At 41.1% G+C, this 14,243-nt stretch overlaps 1 protein-coding gene and 1 long non-coding RNA gene across 4 annotated transcripts in view; one reads left to right on the top strand and one right to left on the bottom strand.

Moving 5' to 3' along the window:
- LOC134732743 (uncharacterized) overlaps positions 1–14,243 on the bottom strand; it is a 38,995-nt gene that overhangs the window by 6,324 nt on the left and 18,428 nt on the right. The gene's annotated exons all lie outside the window — the stretch shown is intronic.
- Positions 1–14,243, top strand: part of MDN1 (midasin AAA ATPase 1) — a 183,195-nt gene that overhangs the window by 154,999 nt on the left and 13,953 nt on the right. Inside the window, exons 84-91 of one of the 2 annotated variants that reach the window (XM_055258756.2) lie at positions 2,038–2,175; positions 5,858–5,999; positions 7,516–7,691; positions 8,243–8,386; positions 8,897–9,044; positions 11,529–11,836; positions 12,072–12,236; positions 13,646–13,747. In XM_055258756.2, coding sequence (XP_055114731.2) covers positions 2,038–2,175; positions 5,858–5,999; positions 7,516–7,691; positions 8,243–8,386; positions 8,897–9,044; positions 11,529–11,836; positions 12,072–12,236; positions 13,646–13,747 — 1,323 coding nt within the window. The remainder of the gene's footprint in view (positions 1–2,037; positions 2,176–5,857; positions 6,000–7,515; positions 7,692–8,242; positions 8,387–8,896; positions 9,045–11,528; positions 11,837–12,071; positions 12,237–13,645; positions 13,748–14,243) is intronic. The other variant, XM_055258764.2, reaches the window with a different exon arrangement.

Raw genomic sequence — 14,243 nt, 5'->3', positions numbered from 1 at the left:
ACAGTGAGCCAAAATCATGCCATTGCACTCCAGCCTGGGCAACGAGCAAAACTGCATCTTTTTTTTTGGAGACAGAGTCTCCAAAATTGTAATTGTAATCTCCATGAGATTACAGGCACGTGCCACCATGCCTGGCTAATTTTTGTATTTTTAGTAGAGACGGGTTTCACCACATTGGCCAGGATGGTCTTGATCTCCTGACCTCGTGATCCGTCCACCTCGGCCTCCCAAAGTGCTGGGATTACATGCGTGAGCCACTGCACCCAGCCAGTTTTTTTCTTTAGCAGGGAAGTCATTTGTTCATTCAGCCATGTACCCAGTATTGTGAAAAGCACTGAGGTTGTAGAGATTGTAGACCCTCCCCTTGAAACTCAGGGGCAGTAGACAGTGAAATCTAACAGCAACATGGTGTGGGTAGGTCTAGTCATAGAGGTATCCAGCTCTTGGTCTCTCTTAACCTCACCAAGCCTCAATTTCCTCATCTGTAAAATGAGATCTGCCTATACTCATATGCGTTTTTGTGAGAACCACCTGCATTTGGGTATATAAGTTTTGTTTTTGTTCTTCCTTAGCATTCTAAGATTTTCTCCAAGCTAAATACAGATGACATGTACTTGAGGAAGATATGAATTTACAAACTGAAGATGGGGTCTAGATTTCTTATAAACAATTAAGAGTTCTTAGTTCCGAGTCTCTGAAATACTGGAGAGTTAAAAAGTGGAAGCCAAGCCTAATGCCTTGTATCAAGAGGATAAATATGTTTATCTGTAGTAATGATAAGTAACAGTAATAATAATAATAATAAGTAATAATAAGTAAAAGAATGAGTCTCAGGTTTCTCCCCCTGTGGTGGGCACCAAGCCAGTCTTAACATTCCATTGCTTCTTGGAGAAAACACTGTATGCTAAAGACAGTGGCAGGAAAATGTATGGTTTGGGTGCCTTGAGATTTGGCTCAGCTAGATTTGTCCATTTGCACCGTAGCTTTTGTCTGACAGGCTGTAGAATGACTTTGGCCTTTCAAACCTTTGTCTGTTTGCGGGTAGGAATGGTTCTGATATTGCAGAATGTTGGGAGCCCTGTGGCTATCCCAGACTTAGCAACTCCAATGATATACTCTGGTAAGGGCATCTGAAACTCCCTCCTATGTGGTCTTATTCTTCGTCTATATCTGAATGTCTCTCATTTAAATAATGTAGTTCAATGGGAAAATTAAGCAAGTAAGCCAAATTGTATTTTCCTATCAACATTCTGAGAATATATGTCCTAAAAGTGGGTTTGCCTTGTTAAAAATTTTAGTGTCCAAATTGTATTCATATCTTTTCTGAGTAGTTCCAAGGGAACTTGAAAGTAGGTTAGACAGTGCTAAGATAATAGATCTAGGTTGTAATTAAACGTCTTGATCCGCAGGAAGCTGTTTCTGTGTAACCAAGTCATAATTAGTGTTTACTGGTTTGGGATCTTAATTCCTTGCTAATTAGCAGCTTATTTTTTTGTGCATTCTCATCCTCAGATATATCTTCATAGTATATATTTTCTCTTACAAAATTAAAATTTCTTATTGAGAGACACTACTACTTTTTCTTTTTACTTCTGCTCAGCGGGCTAGTATTCTTCTCAGGTTATTTTCCTGTATAAAATAGTTTTTTTTCAACATTTCACAGATATTACTATGTCTGACTGTGTTCTCTCCAGAGCCTGTTCTGCCCTTGCTCAAGGACTTTTTCCAAAAACTATCCTTCTAGTATACTTCATTTAGGTTTTTGTCTTGGCAAAGTGACAAATGACCACATGCCAGAGGCTTCTACAAAGTCAAGTCATATGTTAAATCTGATGTCAAGCTGTGAAACTGCATAACTATTAGCACCAAAGAGGAAAAGAATGTAAGAAGTCTACTGTACTTCCAGCGGATTTAAGATAATGAGCTAGAAAAAGAATTCAGTGTGTGTTTAAACTGTTTTCCTGTGGCAAGAATGAAAATCTCCTTTTAAAATTGCTTTTGTGCCTAATTGTTCACTTCCTTTTTATTTTTTCTAAGGGATTTTGCTTGCCCAAAGAATTCATGGAAGATTCAGCTGGAGAGGGAGCAGCTGAGTTCCATGACTATGAGGGAGGTGGAATTGGAGAAGGCGAGGGCATGAAGGATGTGAGTGACCAGATAGAAAATGAAGAACAGGTACGTTTTCACATAGGTATATAGTTGACAGAAGATCACTCTCTTTCTTTTCTACATGTAAGTTACACATAAAAATGGTTTTTACTAGGTTAATAATTTTTAATCTGTGATCTACAGAGCCCTAGATATATTGGTGCTTCGGCAGTAGGTGTAAATAAAAAGCCTAAAATCCACAGGAAGGAACCTGGCAACTCCATCATTCGTTTTGGCTATAATTATGGAGGAAATGATTTTTGCTTTTTTTTTTTTTTTAATGGGCAGATATTTACTGATGATTTTCTAGAGTATTTTTGATAGTATTTTTAAGCATAAAAGGCCTGGCTATCTTAAGTGATGATTGCATTAAACAATAATGCCAAAATTTGCTGTTAATAGGTTTTGCTGTTGTATATCTTTAAGGCATAGAGTGTTTTAAAAAATCTGTATCATTTTTTGGTTGAAATCAAGCAACTTTCTGAACTATTCAGATGCTGTGGACTAAGATTGTTACATTGCATGGATTTTTAAAATGCCTGTCTCATTTGGGAGTGATTTTTGTGTGTTGGGTGTATTACTTATATTCTAAGTTAAATCAGATCAGAAACTTGTATTTAAGGTAATTTTATAGTTATTAAAAATAAAGGAGAAAACCAATTCAAATTCCTTCCCTTCCTTGGCAGAGAAAACTGGAAAGAAATTAAAAGCCAAAAGAATAATGCTAGTATTTATGTTATGGAGCTCTAATTTTTTTTTTTTGGACCTATATTGTCCTTAGATAATTGCTTTGTTATTTTGGCCTTCCTGTACTTCTCAAATCTAACTTAATCAGTGTATACTACTTTTCTAGTAGAAAAAAAAAATGTCGAAAAAAAAAAGCAAATCTAATAGAAAAGTACAGTTCACACAAAAAACATTACGTGGAATAAAAAGCTTCCAGAACAATTTGGTAGTGTCTGCTGAATTTTAAATTATGTGTATTCATTGACCCCCAAATTCCATGCTTTCTTACAGAAATGCTAGTGTCAAAGATAAATAGGTATATGAGTGTGTATATATGTCTACACATGGATATTTACTACAGCATTATTTATATGGTGAAAATTATGAAACAATCCAAATATTCATCAGAAGAGAATTAAATTATGGCCCCATCCATGCAGAACAATGGTAAAAATATGAATGAAGTAGAATGAGATGGTTTTGTATGTATCAACATGGAAATAACCTAAGATCTTTTTTTTTTTGAGACGGAGTCTCGCTCTGTCTCCCAGGCTGGAGTGCAGTGGCGCGATCTCGGCTCACTGCCAGCTCCGCCTCCCGGGTTCATGCCATTCTCCTGCCTCAGCCTCTCCGAGTAGCTGGGACTACAGGCACCCGCCACCACGCCTGGCTAATTTTTTTGTATTTTTAGTAGAGACGGGGTTTCACCATGGTCTCGATCTCCTGACCTCGTGATCCGCCCGCCTCGGCCTCCCAAAGTGCTGGGATTACAAGCGTGAGCCACCGCGCCCGGCCAGATCTTATTTTTAAGAGATGAGGTCTTGCTCTCTTGCCCAGGCTAAAGTGCAGTTCTATAATCATAGCTCACTGCAGCCATGACTTGGACTCAAGGAGTCCTCCTGCATTAGCCTCTTGAGTAGCTGGGATTACAGATGTGAGCCAGCGCACCGGGTTGAGATGCTTTTAAGAAGAGATGTGTTTTGCAGGCTGGGTGTGGTGGCTCACGCCTGGATTCCTAGCACTTTGGGAGACCAAGGCAGGAGGATTGCTTGAGGCCAGGAGTTTGAGACCAGCCGGGGCAACATAGGAAGACACTGTCTCTATAAAATTAAAACAAAACAAAACAAAAAACAAAACCCAGACTGGCCAACATGGTAAAACTCCATCTCTACTAAAAATACAAAAATTAGCTGGGTGTGGTGGCATGCATCTGTAATCCCAGCTACTCGGAAGCTGACGCAGGAGAATCACCTGAACCTGGGAGGCAGAGGTTGCAGTGGGCCAAGATCGTGCCATTGCACTCCAGCCTGGACGAGAGAGCAAGACCTTGTTTCAGAAAAATAAAAATGAAAAAAGCAGATTGCATAACAGTCTGTAAAGCATGATCTCTTTTTTGTTTAAAAAGATGTTGGGAGGCAGGTATTGATAGCTATCACCTGTATCACTAAGTATATGTTGGTGTATTCATAGAAAAAAGTCAAAGGTTCACCAGAATGTTGTTGGTAGTCATTCTCTGAGAGGATTTGAGGATGGAGGTGTTATGGGGAAACTTGTTTTTTTGTTTTTTTTTTTGTATTTTGGAGACAGAGTCTTGCTCTCTCCCCAAGGCTGGAGTGCAGTGGCGTAGCCTTTGGCTCACTGCAACCTCCAGCTCCCGGGTTCAAGCGATTCTCATGCCTCAGTCTCCCAAGTAGCTGGGATTACAGGTGCATGCCACAATGCCAGGGTAATTTTTGTATTTTTAGTAGAGACAGGGTTTTGCCATGTTGGCCAAGCTGTTCTTGAACTCCTGACCTCAGTGATCTGCCCGCCTCAGCCTTCCAAAGTGCTGGGATTATAGGCGTGAACCACCATGCCTGGCCATTACTTTTGTATTTTAAAAAGGACTTCTTTTTTTTTTTTTTTTTTTGAAACGGAGTCTTGCTCTGTCACCCAGGCTAGAGTAGTATGATCTCAGCTTGCCGCAACCTCCACCTCCTGGGTTCAAGCGGTTTTCCTGCCTCAGCCTCCCGAGTAGCTGGGATTACAGGCCCCCACCACCACACCCGGCTAATTTTTGTATATTTAGTAGAGACGGTGTTTCACCATCTTGGCCAGGCTGGTCTCAAACTCCTGACCGCGTGATCTACCTGCCTCGGCCTCCCAAAGTGCTGGGATTACAGGCATGAGCTACTGTGCCTGGCCTTAAAAAGGACTTTCAAAAATCAACCATAATGAAAGAGGTAACAATCACAAAACATTTTGCCCCAAATAGCACATTGATTATATAGAAACATATAAATTAGGCTGGGCTCAGTTGCTCACACCTGTAATCCCACCACTTTGGGAGGCTGAGGCAGGAGAATTGCTTGTGCCCAGGAGTTGAGACCCACCTGGGCAACATGGCAAGGCCACGTCTCTAGCAAAAAATAAAAAATTAGCCAGGTGTTTTTGTATGTGCTTGTGGTGCCAGCTATTGGGGAGGCTGAGGCAGAGGATTGCTTGATCCCAGGAGGTTGAGGCTGCAGTAAGCCATGATTGTGCCACTGTACTCCAGGCTGGGCAACATAGTGAGACCCTGTCTAAAAACATATATAATTTTTTATAAAAGAAATATATAAACCAAGGAAGAATGAACAAGATTCTCTTGGGCCACTGTCTTTCAGTGATCATAGTGACAAAAATAGTATTAAAGAATTGGATAATAAAAGATTGATGAATTTTTTATCCTACAAAGAATATATATTCTTGCAAATGTGTCTGGGACTATTTTTACAATTCCCAATAAGAAAACCTGAACAAAATTCTATACTCTGATTAAAATAAGTGGAAACTAACTCCAGAAATTTTACAAATTCCATGTGGCTGTCTCTGTTGTTTCTCTTTTTTTTCCTCTCCCAGATATATTTTTACACCATTAACCTTGGCATTTATATCTCAGAGCTGAAGCAAACATTGGCAAAGTTTCATATATTTATGTTTACTATAATACTTCTTTATGTAGGTGGAAGATACATTTCAGAAGGGTCAAGAAAAAGACAAAGAGGATCCTGATTCAAAATCTGATATTAAGGGCGAGGATAATGCCATTGAGATGTCAGAAGATTTTGATGGGAAAATGCATGATGGGGAGCTTGAAGAACAAGGTTGCAGATTATCTGTCACTTCATTCTTGTTTTTGAAAGCATAAATATTTTATCCAGGAAATTACATGTTCCTAATAAGGAACCTAATATAATCTTTTGAAACAAGTTGGTTACTGTGCTTAACTGCAAATGAAAACCTCAGCAGCTGCATGTGCTATCACCACCTCCACTGAGGCAGAAGTCCCTGGTCTCTCATAGATTCTTCTCACATTGACTGATGTTCTAGCTGCCTCATGTGGTAGATGCAGTGGCTCAGTAGTGCCCTTCAGGGAAGCCTGAAAGGAGATGATCCCTAATGGAGCTGGGCTCTCAACAAAAGGCAAATTGTTCTGTAGTGTTTAAAATACCTTTTATTCCTAATTAGAAAAATAGTAGATGTTTGTTGTAGATGATTTGGAACAAACATGTAGAAAAGAAATAGATCCCCCCCCTCAGGCCTACTAGCCATAGCACTTAATAAATTGTGGTATATTTCTTTCCATTTATTGCATGTATACACACACAGAGACCATATACCGTTCTGTAGTCTGCTTTTTTCTTTCTTTCTTTTTTTTTTAAGATGGAGTCTCGCTGTGTCCCCCAGGCTGGAGTGCAGTGGCGCAATCTCGGCTCACTGCAAGCTCCACCTCTTGGGTTCATGCCATTCTCCTGCCTCAGCATCTTGAGTAGCTGGGACTACAGGCGCCTGCCACCACGCCCAGCTGATTTTTTTTTGTATTTTTAGTAGAGATGGGGTTTCACCATGTTAGCCAGGATGGCCTCGATCTCCTGACATCATGATCCGCCCACCTCAGCCTCCCAAAGTGCTGGGATTACAGGCGTGAGCTACTGCGCTGGGCCTGCTTTTTTCATTTAACATCTTATGAACATTCTCCCTGTCATTAAAAATTATTTGAGAATTTGATTTTTTAAAGTACATCGTCATCTGTCATATGTTTGCTCTTGCCCCAAATTTCTGTCCAACTGGAGATAACTGTATCTTATTCTAAAATGAATATCTTGCAGAAATGAAAGTTGACCTTAGTGGCAGTTGGCCTAAGGCACATAGGATATGACCTTTTGCAAAGTAGACCCTGTGCAAAGACAAATGAAGACAATTCTGATTGAGACCTGATTTTAGGTGTTGGAAAAAATCATAGCAGTATATTGAAGATGGGGAGGACCCGCGGAAACCACCTAGTCCAACCCCATCATTTCAGACACAAAACTCAGGTTGCTGAGTCCCATAATGGCCATTCCCCCAGCACCAAAACCAGACATCCTCCTAGGTATTTCCTTACTCTTCTTACCATCTCTTCACGCATTATAGACTTCCTTGTTCCTCTACTTTGCAAAACACAGTAAGACTATGTCAGTAGATCTAAAGGCATCTGCCTGTAGGGTGTGTTCTGCAGAAAAAGGCAATAAATCTCAGGTGGGGTCCTTGCCAGGGAAGCGGATCCACACCTCTCTTACATACACAGGACTGGGTCAGTTTGGAGATCTGCCTAACTAAGCTCAGTGCCTTCCCTTTCAGAAGAGGATGATGAGAAATCAGATAGTGAGGGCGGAGACCTGGATAAACACATGGGCGATCTCAATGGTGAGGAAGCTGACAAACTAGATGAGAGGCTTTGGGGTGATGACGATGAGGAGGAAGATGAGGAGGAAGAAGACAATAAAACTGAAGAAACAGGACCAGGAATGGATGAGGTAATTGAAAGATCCCCCCCTCCCAAACAAGCTGAGAGGAGGTAATCTGCCCACCACCTACCATTCTCTGTCATTTACTTCTCTTCTTTTTCTGTATTCATTTTGTTCTCTTTTTTCCATTCCTCTTTTTCTTTTTGCTATCCTATCTTATTGATTACATTGAGAGCTAAGAGTAGCTTGACCTGAGTCATCCCATGTGTTATGGAAGAGGATGAACAAGACCCTGTGCAGATGTTCTAAGCTGATTCTTCTATAGGCCACTGAATTTTTCCAGCTCCCAGCTTGGGAGAACTCCAGGGCTGAGTGTAACACTGCAACAGCCCAGGGTGATGCAATGAATTATCAAACTCACTCCACCATTCACACACCTAATAATATTGCTGCTGTCATGGAGACCTGCACTGTTTTCTCTAGGTCATGGATGGCACTTCATCAGCCATCCATGGGATAGGTCCAATAGGCAGAAATTATGCATGTCTAAAAGTCAGCCCATGCAGAAGCAGTTTCTTGGATTGAGTGTGATGATTGTTTTTTCTTCCTCTGACATTTAGGAAGATTCTGAACTTGTTGCTAAAGATGACAACTTGGATAGTGGCAATTCAAACAAAGATAAAAGCCAGCAAGATAAGAAGGAAGAAGCAGAAGCTGATGATGGTGGACAAGGTGAAGACAAAATTAATGAACAAATAGATGAGGTAATGAAGATTTGAAACTGATCCGCTCTCTTGACTCAAGGCCAGGGCTCTTGAACTGTATAGTTCTCAAGGTGTCTCAAGACATTTTTTCCCCTATTCGTTGACTGCTCTCCCATTACCTCATAAAAGAATATGCAACAGAGGCTCTTAACAGGACATAAAATATCTAACTGTTGGTTCCTGACAGGGTAGTCCACATGTTGTCTGGGCTCATGCTATAGATCAGAAGCTAAAACCTGTGATCCCTTCTTTATTTCTTCTTGTAAGTTTCTTTGAGATTAAGTAACATAGCACCACTTGTCCTTGGATAACCTGCACAGAAAGTGAAATCTGAGATTCCAACATGAAAGGTCTAAAAATATTATTAAAATACTAATGTGTACAGATAATTTTAGGGGATATTGTATTCTCTCACAGTGTAAATACTTAGAGCTGATTTTATGGGAATTCTACTTTTTAAAAAAAGATTTGTATTTTTATCTTATCCCTGTTGTCTCCATTGTCCCAAAGAGGGAATATGATGAAAATGAGGTGGACCCTTACCATGGCAAGCAGGAAAAGGTGCCAGAACCCGAGGCCTTGGACCTTCCAGATGACTTGAACCTCGACAGTGAAGACAAGAATGGTGGTGAGGACACCGACAATGAAGAAGGAGAAGGTGCGTCTTTCAGAAACAAAGAGACCAGTTAGAACTCACTAATGAACAGTAACTGATTTCTCTTTTGAGAGCTAGCTCTGTGTCATGGCCACGTGATAAATCACGTTTGGTTGGCTCAATCCCAGTTTGAGACAATGGTTTGCCTTTCCTTTGTAGTATTTCTCATGTGATTATCCCTATAGCTCATCAACCACCAAGTATTTATCAAACTACTGTCACGTCCTATTCTCGCTTTTGGCACTGCTGTGCCCTGGTGGTGCTTCACACACAGCGCTGTCTCTTCACAGCCATTACTGTGTATCCCATCTCATGGGATGGTGTAAACGCTGTGCAGTCTGGGTATACCAAGCTGTCGTGGAGTCCAGTTATAGCTTTTTTAGAGAAATGATGGTTTCAGTTATTGATTGTCACATGTAGTGAGGAACGAGACTAAATAATCCCAAGAGAAATCACATGGCATATGACAGTATTTCATGCCTTTGTCGTCCATTTTTCAACCCTAGTGAGTCCTTTAGGGAGTGTTATCTGGTATTAGTTGAAAGCATTGTGTTGGAGGTGCCCCTGTAACAGAGGGCCCCATTCCTGCTGCTGCTTAATCAGACAGAAAGATGTGAGCTGGCCTCGCTGATAAATGAGTCAGTTACATAGTTATAAAATCTATTTTAAAAAATGTATATGTATATTTTTATAATGCTGTATTAGAACAAAAATAGCAAGTTATAAAGGAATAAATAAGAGGTGCCATTTATGTAAAAATTAATTTTAGAATCTAGTTGCAAACAAAGTCAATAACCAAGAAAGCATAAAATTAAGAAAATTAAAATCCACTGAGAATGTAATATGCTATCTGCTTTTAAATAGCCAGACTCATTTTGTAACTAAGGAACAATTATTTAAAATAGATAATGGAAAAAAAAAACAATAGGCTGGTTGCAGAGGCTTATGCCTGTAATCCCAACACTTTGGGAAGCCAAGGTGGGAGAATCACTTGAGCTCAGAGTTTGAGACCAGCCTGAACAACATAGTGAGTGAGACTCTGCCTCTACCAAAGAAAAAAAAAAATTAGTTGGGTATTATGGCACACACCTGTAGTCCTAGCTCCGCAGGAGCTGAGGCGAGAGAATTGCTTGAGCCCAGGAGGTTGAGGCTGCAGTAGGCCATGATCTCGCCACTGCACTCCAGCTTGGGTGACAGAACGAGACTGTCTCTAAAAAATTAAAAAATTAGCCAGGCACGGTGGTTCATGTCCATGATCCCAGCACTTTGGGAGGCTGAGTCGGGCAGATCACCTGAGGTCAGGAGTTCGAGACTAGCCTGACCAACATGGAGAAACCCCGTCTCTACTAAAAATACAAAATTAGCTGGGTATGGTGGTGTATGCCTGTAATCCTGGCTACTTGGGAGGCTGAAGCAGGAGAATCACTTGAACCCAGGAGGCAGAGGTTGCAGTGAGCCGAGATGGCGCCGCTGCATGCCAGCCTGGGCAACAAGAGCGAGACTCCATCTCAAAAAAATAAAAAAAAAATGAGTTATTTTAAGAATTTGCTAATAACTGATTTTTGAAGTGTCCAAAGTATAGAAAAGCTCTTTTGATAAAACTTTTTCAAAATAAGTGTTTCTATTTCAGTGTGAGTTGTATTTTCTGTATATGATCATGACATCCACCAATTATTCACAATGATAATTGAGCATTAAGCTGTCATTTCCTATTGTTGGCCTAAAAGTTTCCTATTGTGTTTTTTTGTGTTTGTTTGTTTATGGGGTTTTTTTTGGGTGGATTAGCTATTATTTTTTAATGAAATGTGCCATTAAAACAACTGTATGTATGAGTATGGTTTAAAACAAGGGTGGGCAAACATTTTCTATAAAGTGTCAGATATTAAGTATTTTAGGCTTTGCAGACCATAAGCTCTCGATTGCAAACTCTCAGTTCTACTGTTGTAGAGTGAAAGCAGCCATAGGCAGTACAAACTGGATGGGGTAAACACAGAATATATGTTTCTGTGTTCCAGTAAAAACTTTACTTTTTTTTGGAGACAGGGTCTTGCCCTTTCACCCAGGCTGGAGTACTGGGGCATGATCATAGTTCATTGCAGCCTTGACCTCCTGGGCTCAAGTGATCCTCCTGCCTCGGCCTCCTGAGTAGCCAAGACCATAGGTGTATGCCGCCACGCTTGGCTAATTTTTGATTTTTTGTAAAAGATGGGGTCTCACTATGATGCATGCCCAGGCTGGTCTTGAACTCAAGTGATCCTTCCGTCTCAGCCTCCCAAAGTGTTGGGATGATAGGCATGTGCCACTGTGCCCGGCCAGTACAACTTTCTTCATGGAAACATGTGGAGGCCAGATTTGGCCTGTGGGTCACAATTTGCCACTTGCTGGTTTAGAGAATTGTAATAAGACAAAACTTGCATAACTAGCTCCCAGCTTAAGAAATCATGTATGTTTAAAAAATTCTGCACTCCTTTTGTTGTATCTATACAGAAGAGAATCCTTTGGAGATAAAAGAAAAACCAGAAGAAGCAGGTCATGAAGCTGAGGAAAGAGGAGAGACCGAGACTGACCAGAATGAAAGTCAGAGTCCCCAGGAGCCCAAGGAAGGCCCCAGTGAAGATGACAAGGCAGAAGGGGAAGAGGAAATGGACACAGGAGCTGATGACCAAGATGGAGATGCTGCTCAGCATCCTGAAGAACACTCCGAGGAGCAGCAACAGTCTCTGGAGGAAAAAGACAAGGAAGCCGATGAAGAAGGTGGAGAGAATGGCCCTGCTGACCAAGGTTTCCAGCCCCAGGTATCGTGAGATGTCTGGCTTTTTATGTTAAAAATAATGAGGAAGAGGAGAAGTCACCTTATTCCCATTAGAATCCCTTTTAGGATACTCCTCCATCAACATGTGGCACTTCGAGGAGTTCTAAGTTTCTGTTTTAAGACCCTCGGTTAGGAGTGGGGAAGCCTGCTTGTTGCAGGGTCTCCCACCTTATGCTGTTCCCCCAGAGCATTTAATGCTGTGTTTGATTTCTCTGCAGAAGCAGGAAGAAGAACAGGAGGACTCTGATACAGAGGAGCAGGTGCCAGAGGCTTTGGAGAGGAAGGAGCACGCCTCCTGTGGGCAGACTGGCATGGAGAACATGCAGAGCACACAGGCCATGGAGCTGGCTGGGGCCGCACCTGAGAAAGAGCAGGGGAAAGAGGTGATCAGTGGTTTCACTGCAGCCACCAGCTGCCTCTTAATAGGGTCTCTTCTCCCTGTCTGACATCACATTCTGTGTAGCATTAGTTGGTTTATGTTTGGTTATTTTGTTGTTGTTTGTTTTGTTGTTGACATCTAACAGACCACATCTCATTCTTTAAGCAACGCGTGACTGAACAGTTATTTTTTTAAAGACAGGGATACATTCTGAAAAATGCCTCATTCCGCAATTTTGTCATTGTGTGAACACTATAGAGTGTACTTACACAAACCTCGATGGTAGAGCCAGTTGCCCCTAGGCTGCAAACCTATACAGTGTTACTGTACTGAATACTGCAGGCAGTTGTAACACAATGTAAGTATTTATTAATCTAAACATGGAAAAGATATAGTAAAAACGTGTTATTATCTTATAGGACCACCAGTGCACATTGTAGTCTTTCCTTGACTGAAACGTTGTTGTGTGGTGCATGACTGATACTTATTTTTATATGTCTCCCAGGACAAACCCCGGAATATCGGCTTTTATTTAAGTGGTGTGCATAATAAGAAAAAGTTGTTAGACTGGTAGCTCTAGATGGGAGAATCAAGTTCGTGTTGTTTTTCAGAAAGCTCTCCAGGAAGGAAACATGGAATTTAGACTTCAGGCAATGTATACCTTTAATGATGTTTTGCTTTTCCTTGCTCATCTTCAGGTTTCTAAATGTTTAATTTAAAAAGCAAGTAACTTTTTCATTCTTTGATCTGGTGGTGATGTGTGCTGATATGGCCACAATTCAGGTTGCTGGGTGCTATGGAAAGAACATGGAATGTCACCACAGGACCTGCTGGTTACAGTGGTGATTCTGGACAACTTTAGTCTCTTTGAGTCCTAGTTCTTACTGACAGTAACAACCATTTATATTGCTTATACCGTATGACTACCACCACCACAAATATTCATTGAGCACCCATTAGGTGCTAAGCATTTTCATTACTTCAGAAAGTCCTATGTCCCCATGAGATAGATGATATTGTACTATTTTCTTCATTGTATATTTGAGAAAAATAAGCCTCAGTAAAGTTAAATGACAACCTCAAGTGTACACAGCTGGTTGATGATGAAGCCTGGTTTCTAGTTGAGGTCTGTCCTGTCTTTGGAGTGAGACATAATACTCCTGCAAAGAACTAAGCAGCCTTATAAAGGCCCCCCTGAGAGGGTAATGCAAGGTCTGTACCTAGACACTCCTGTTTCTGCCTGTAGGCCGGGCCTTAGTTATGGTGAGTTCCAGAGCAGGCAGGTAGGCAGGAGTGATTATATGACTGAGAATAAAGGATAGCAGTGAAAGAAGTTGTATTCAATGCAGCACAGTAACCAGGGACTTGTAATAGCTTCTTTCACCTCATTCTTTTGTGGCTTGGATTTCCTAGGAACACGGAAGTGGAGCTGCAGATGCAAACCAGGCAGAAGGCCATGAATCGAATTTCATTGCCCAGTTGGCCTCCCAGAAGCACACCAGGAAAAACACACAGGTTTCTATCACTCCTCAGCTAAACAAAGACAGCATGTAGAAAAACATGTTCCAAACGTAGTGCTTTAAAAAAAAAAAAAAAAAAAAAAAAAAAAGCTATACTCCTGTTTTTTTTGGTCGCATCAGATATGATAGCAGCCTTGGTGAGCAGACCAGGACCATGGGGCTTTACCCAGTGGGATCCCGTCACTGGGCTTCTTCCCTGCCTGTGTCTCTCCCCGACCCCTGATTCTGGCCATGAAGTCTTAACAGCCAAGTGCTGTGTGCGGCTGCCCAGCACCTACCGTCTCACTCTTTTCATTGTCCATAGGCTTTTGCTTTTTTAAGAGTAAGTTTTTAAAATAGGGTATAATTTATGCATGTGATGCAAAATTAGTGTAAAAAACCAATCCCCTAAAAAGCCTACATCCTATTCCTGTCCCCAAGGGACCCTCCTCAGAGCAAATTGGTATTACTAATTCTTTCTTCTTTCAGAGATATTTTCTGCATATATGACA

Source organism: Symphalangus syndactylus, chromosome 2 (genome assembly GCF_028878055.3).
Source record: "Symphalangus syndactylus isolate Jambi chromosome 2, NHGRI_mSymSyn1-v2.1_pri, whole genome shotgun sequence".
Classification (NCBI taxonomy): domain Eukaryota; kingdom Metazoa; phylum Chordata; class Mammalia; order Primates; family Hylobatidae; genus Symphalangus; species Symphalangus syndactylus.
The sequence above is the reverse complement of the archived record's forward strand: the minus strand, read 5'-3'. Positions and strand labels throughout refer to the sequence as shown.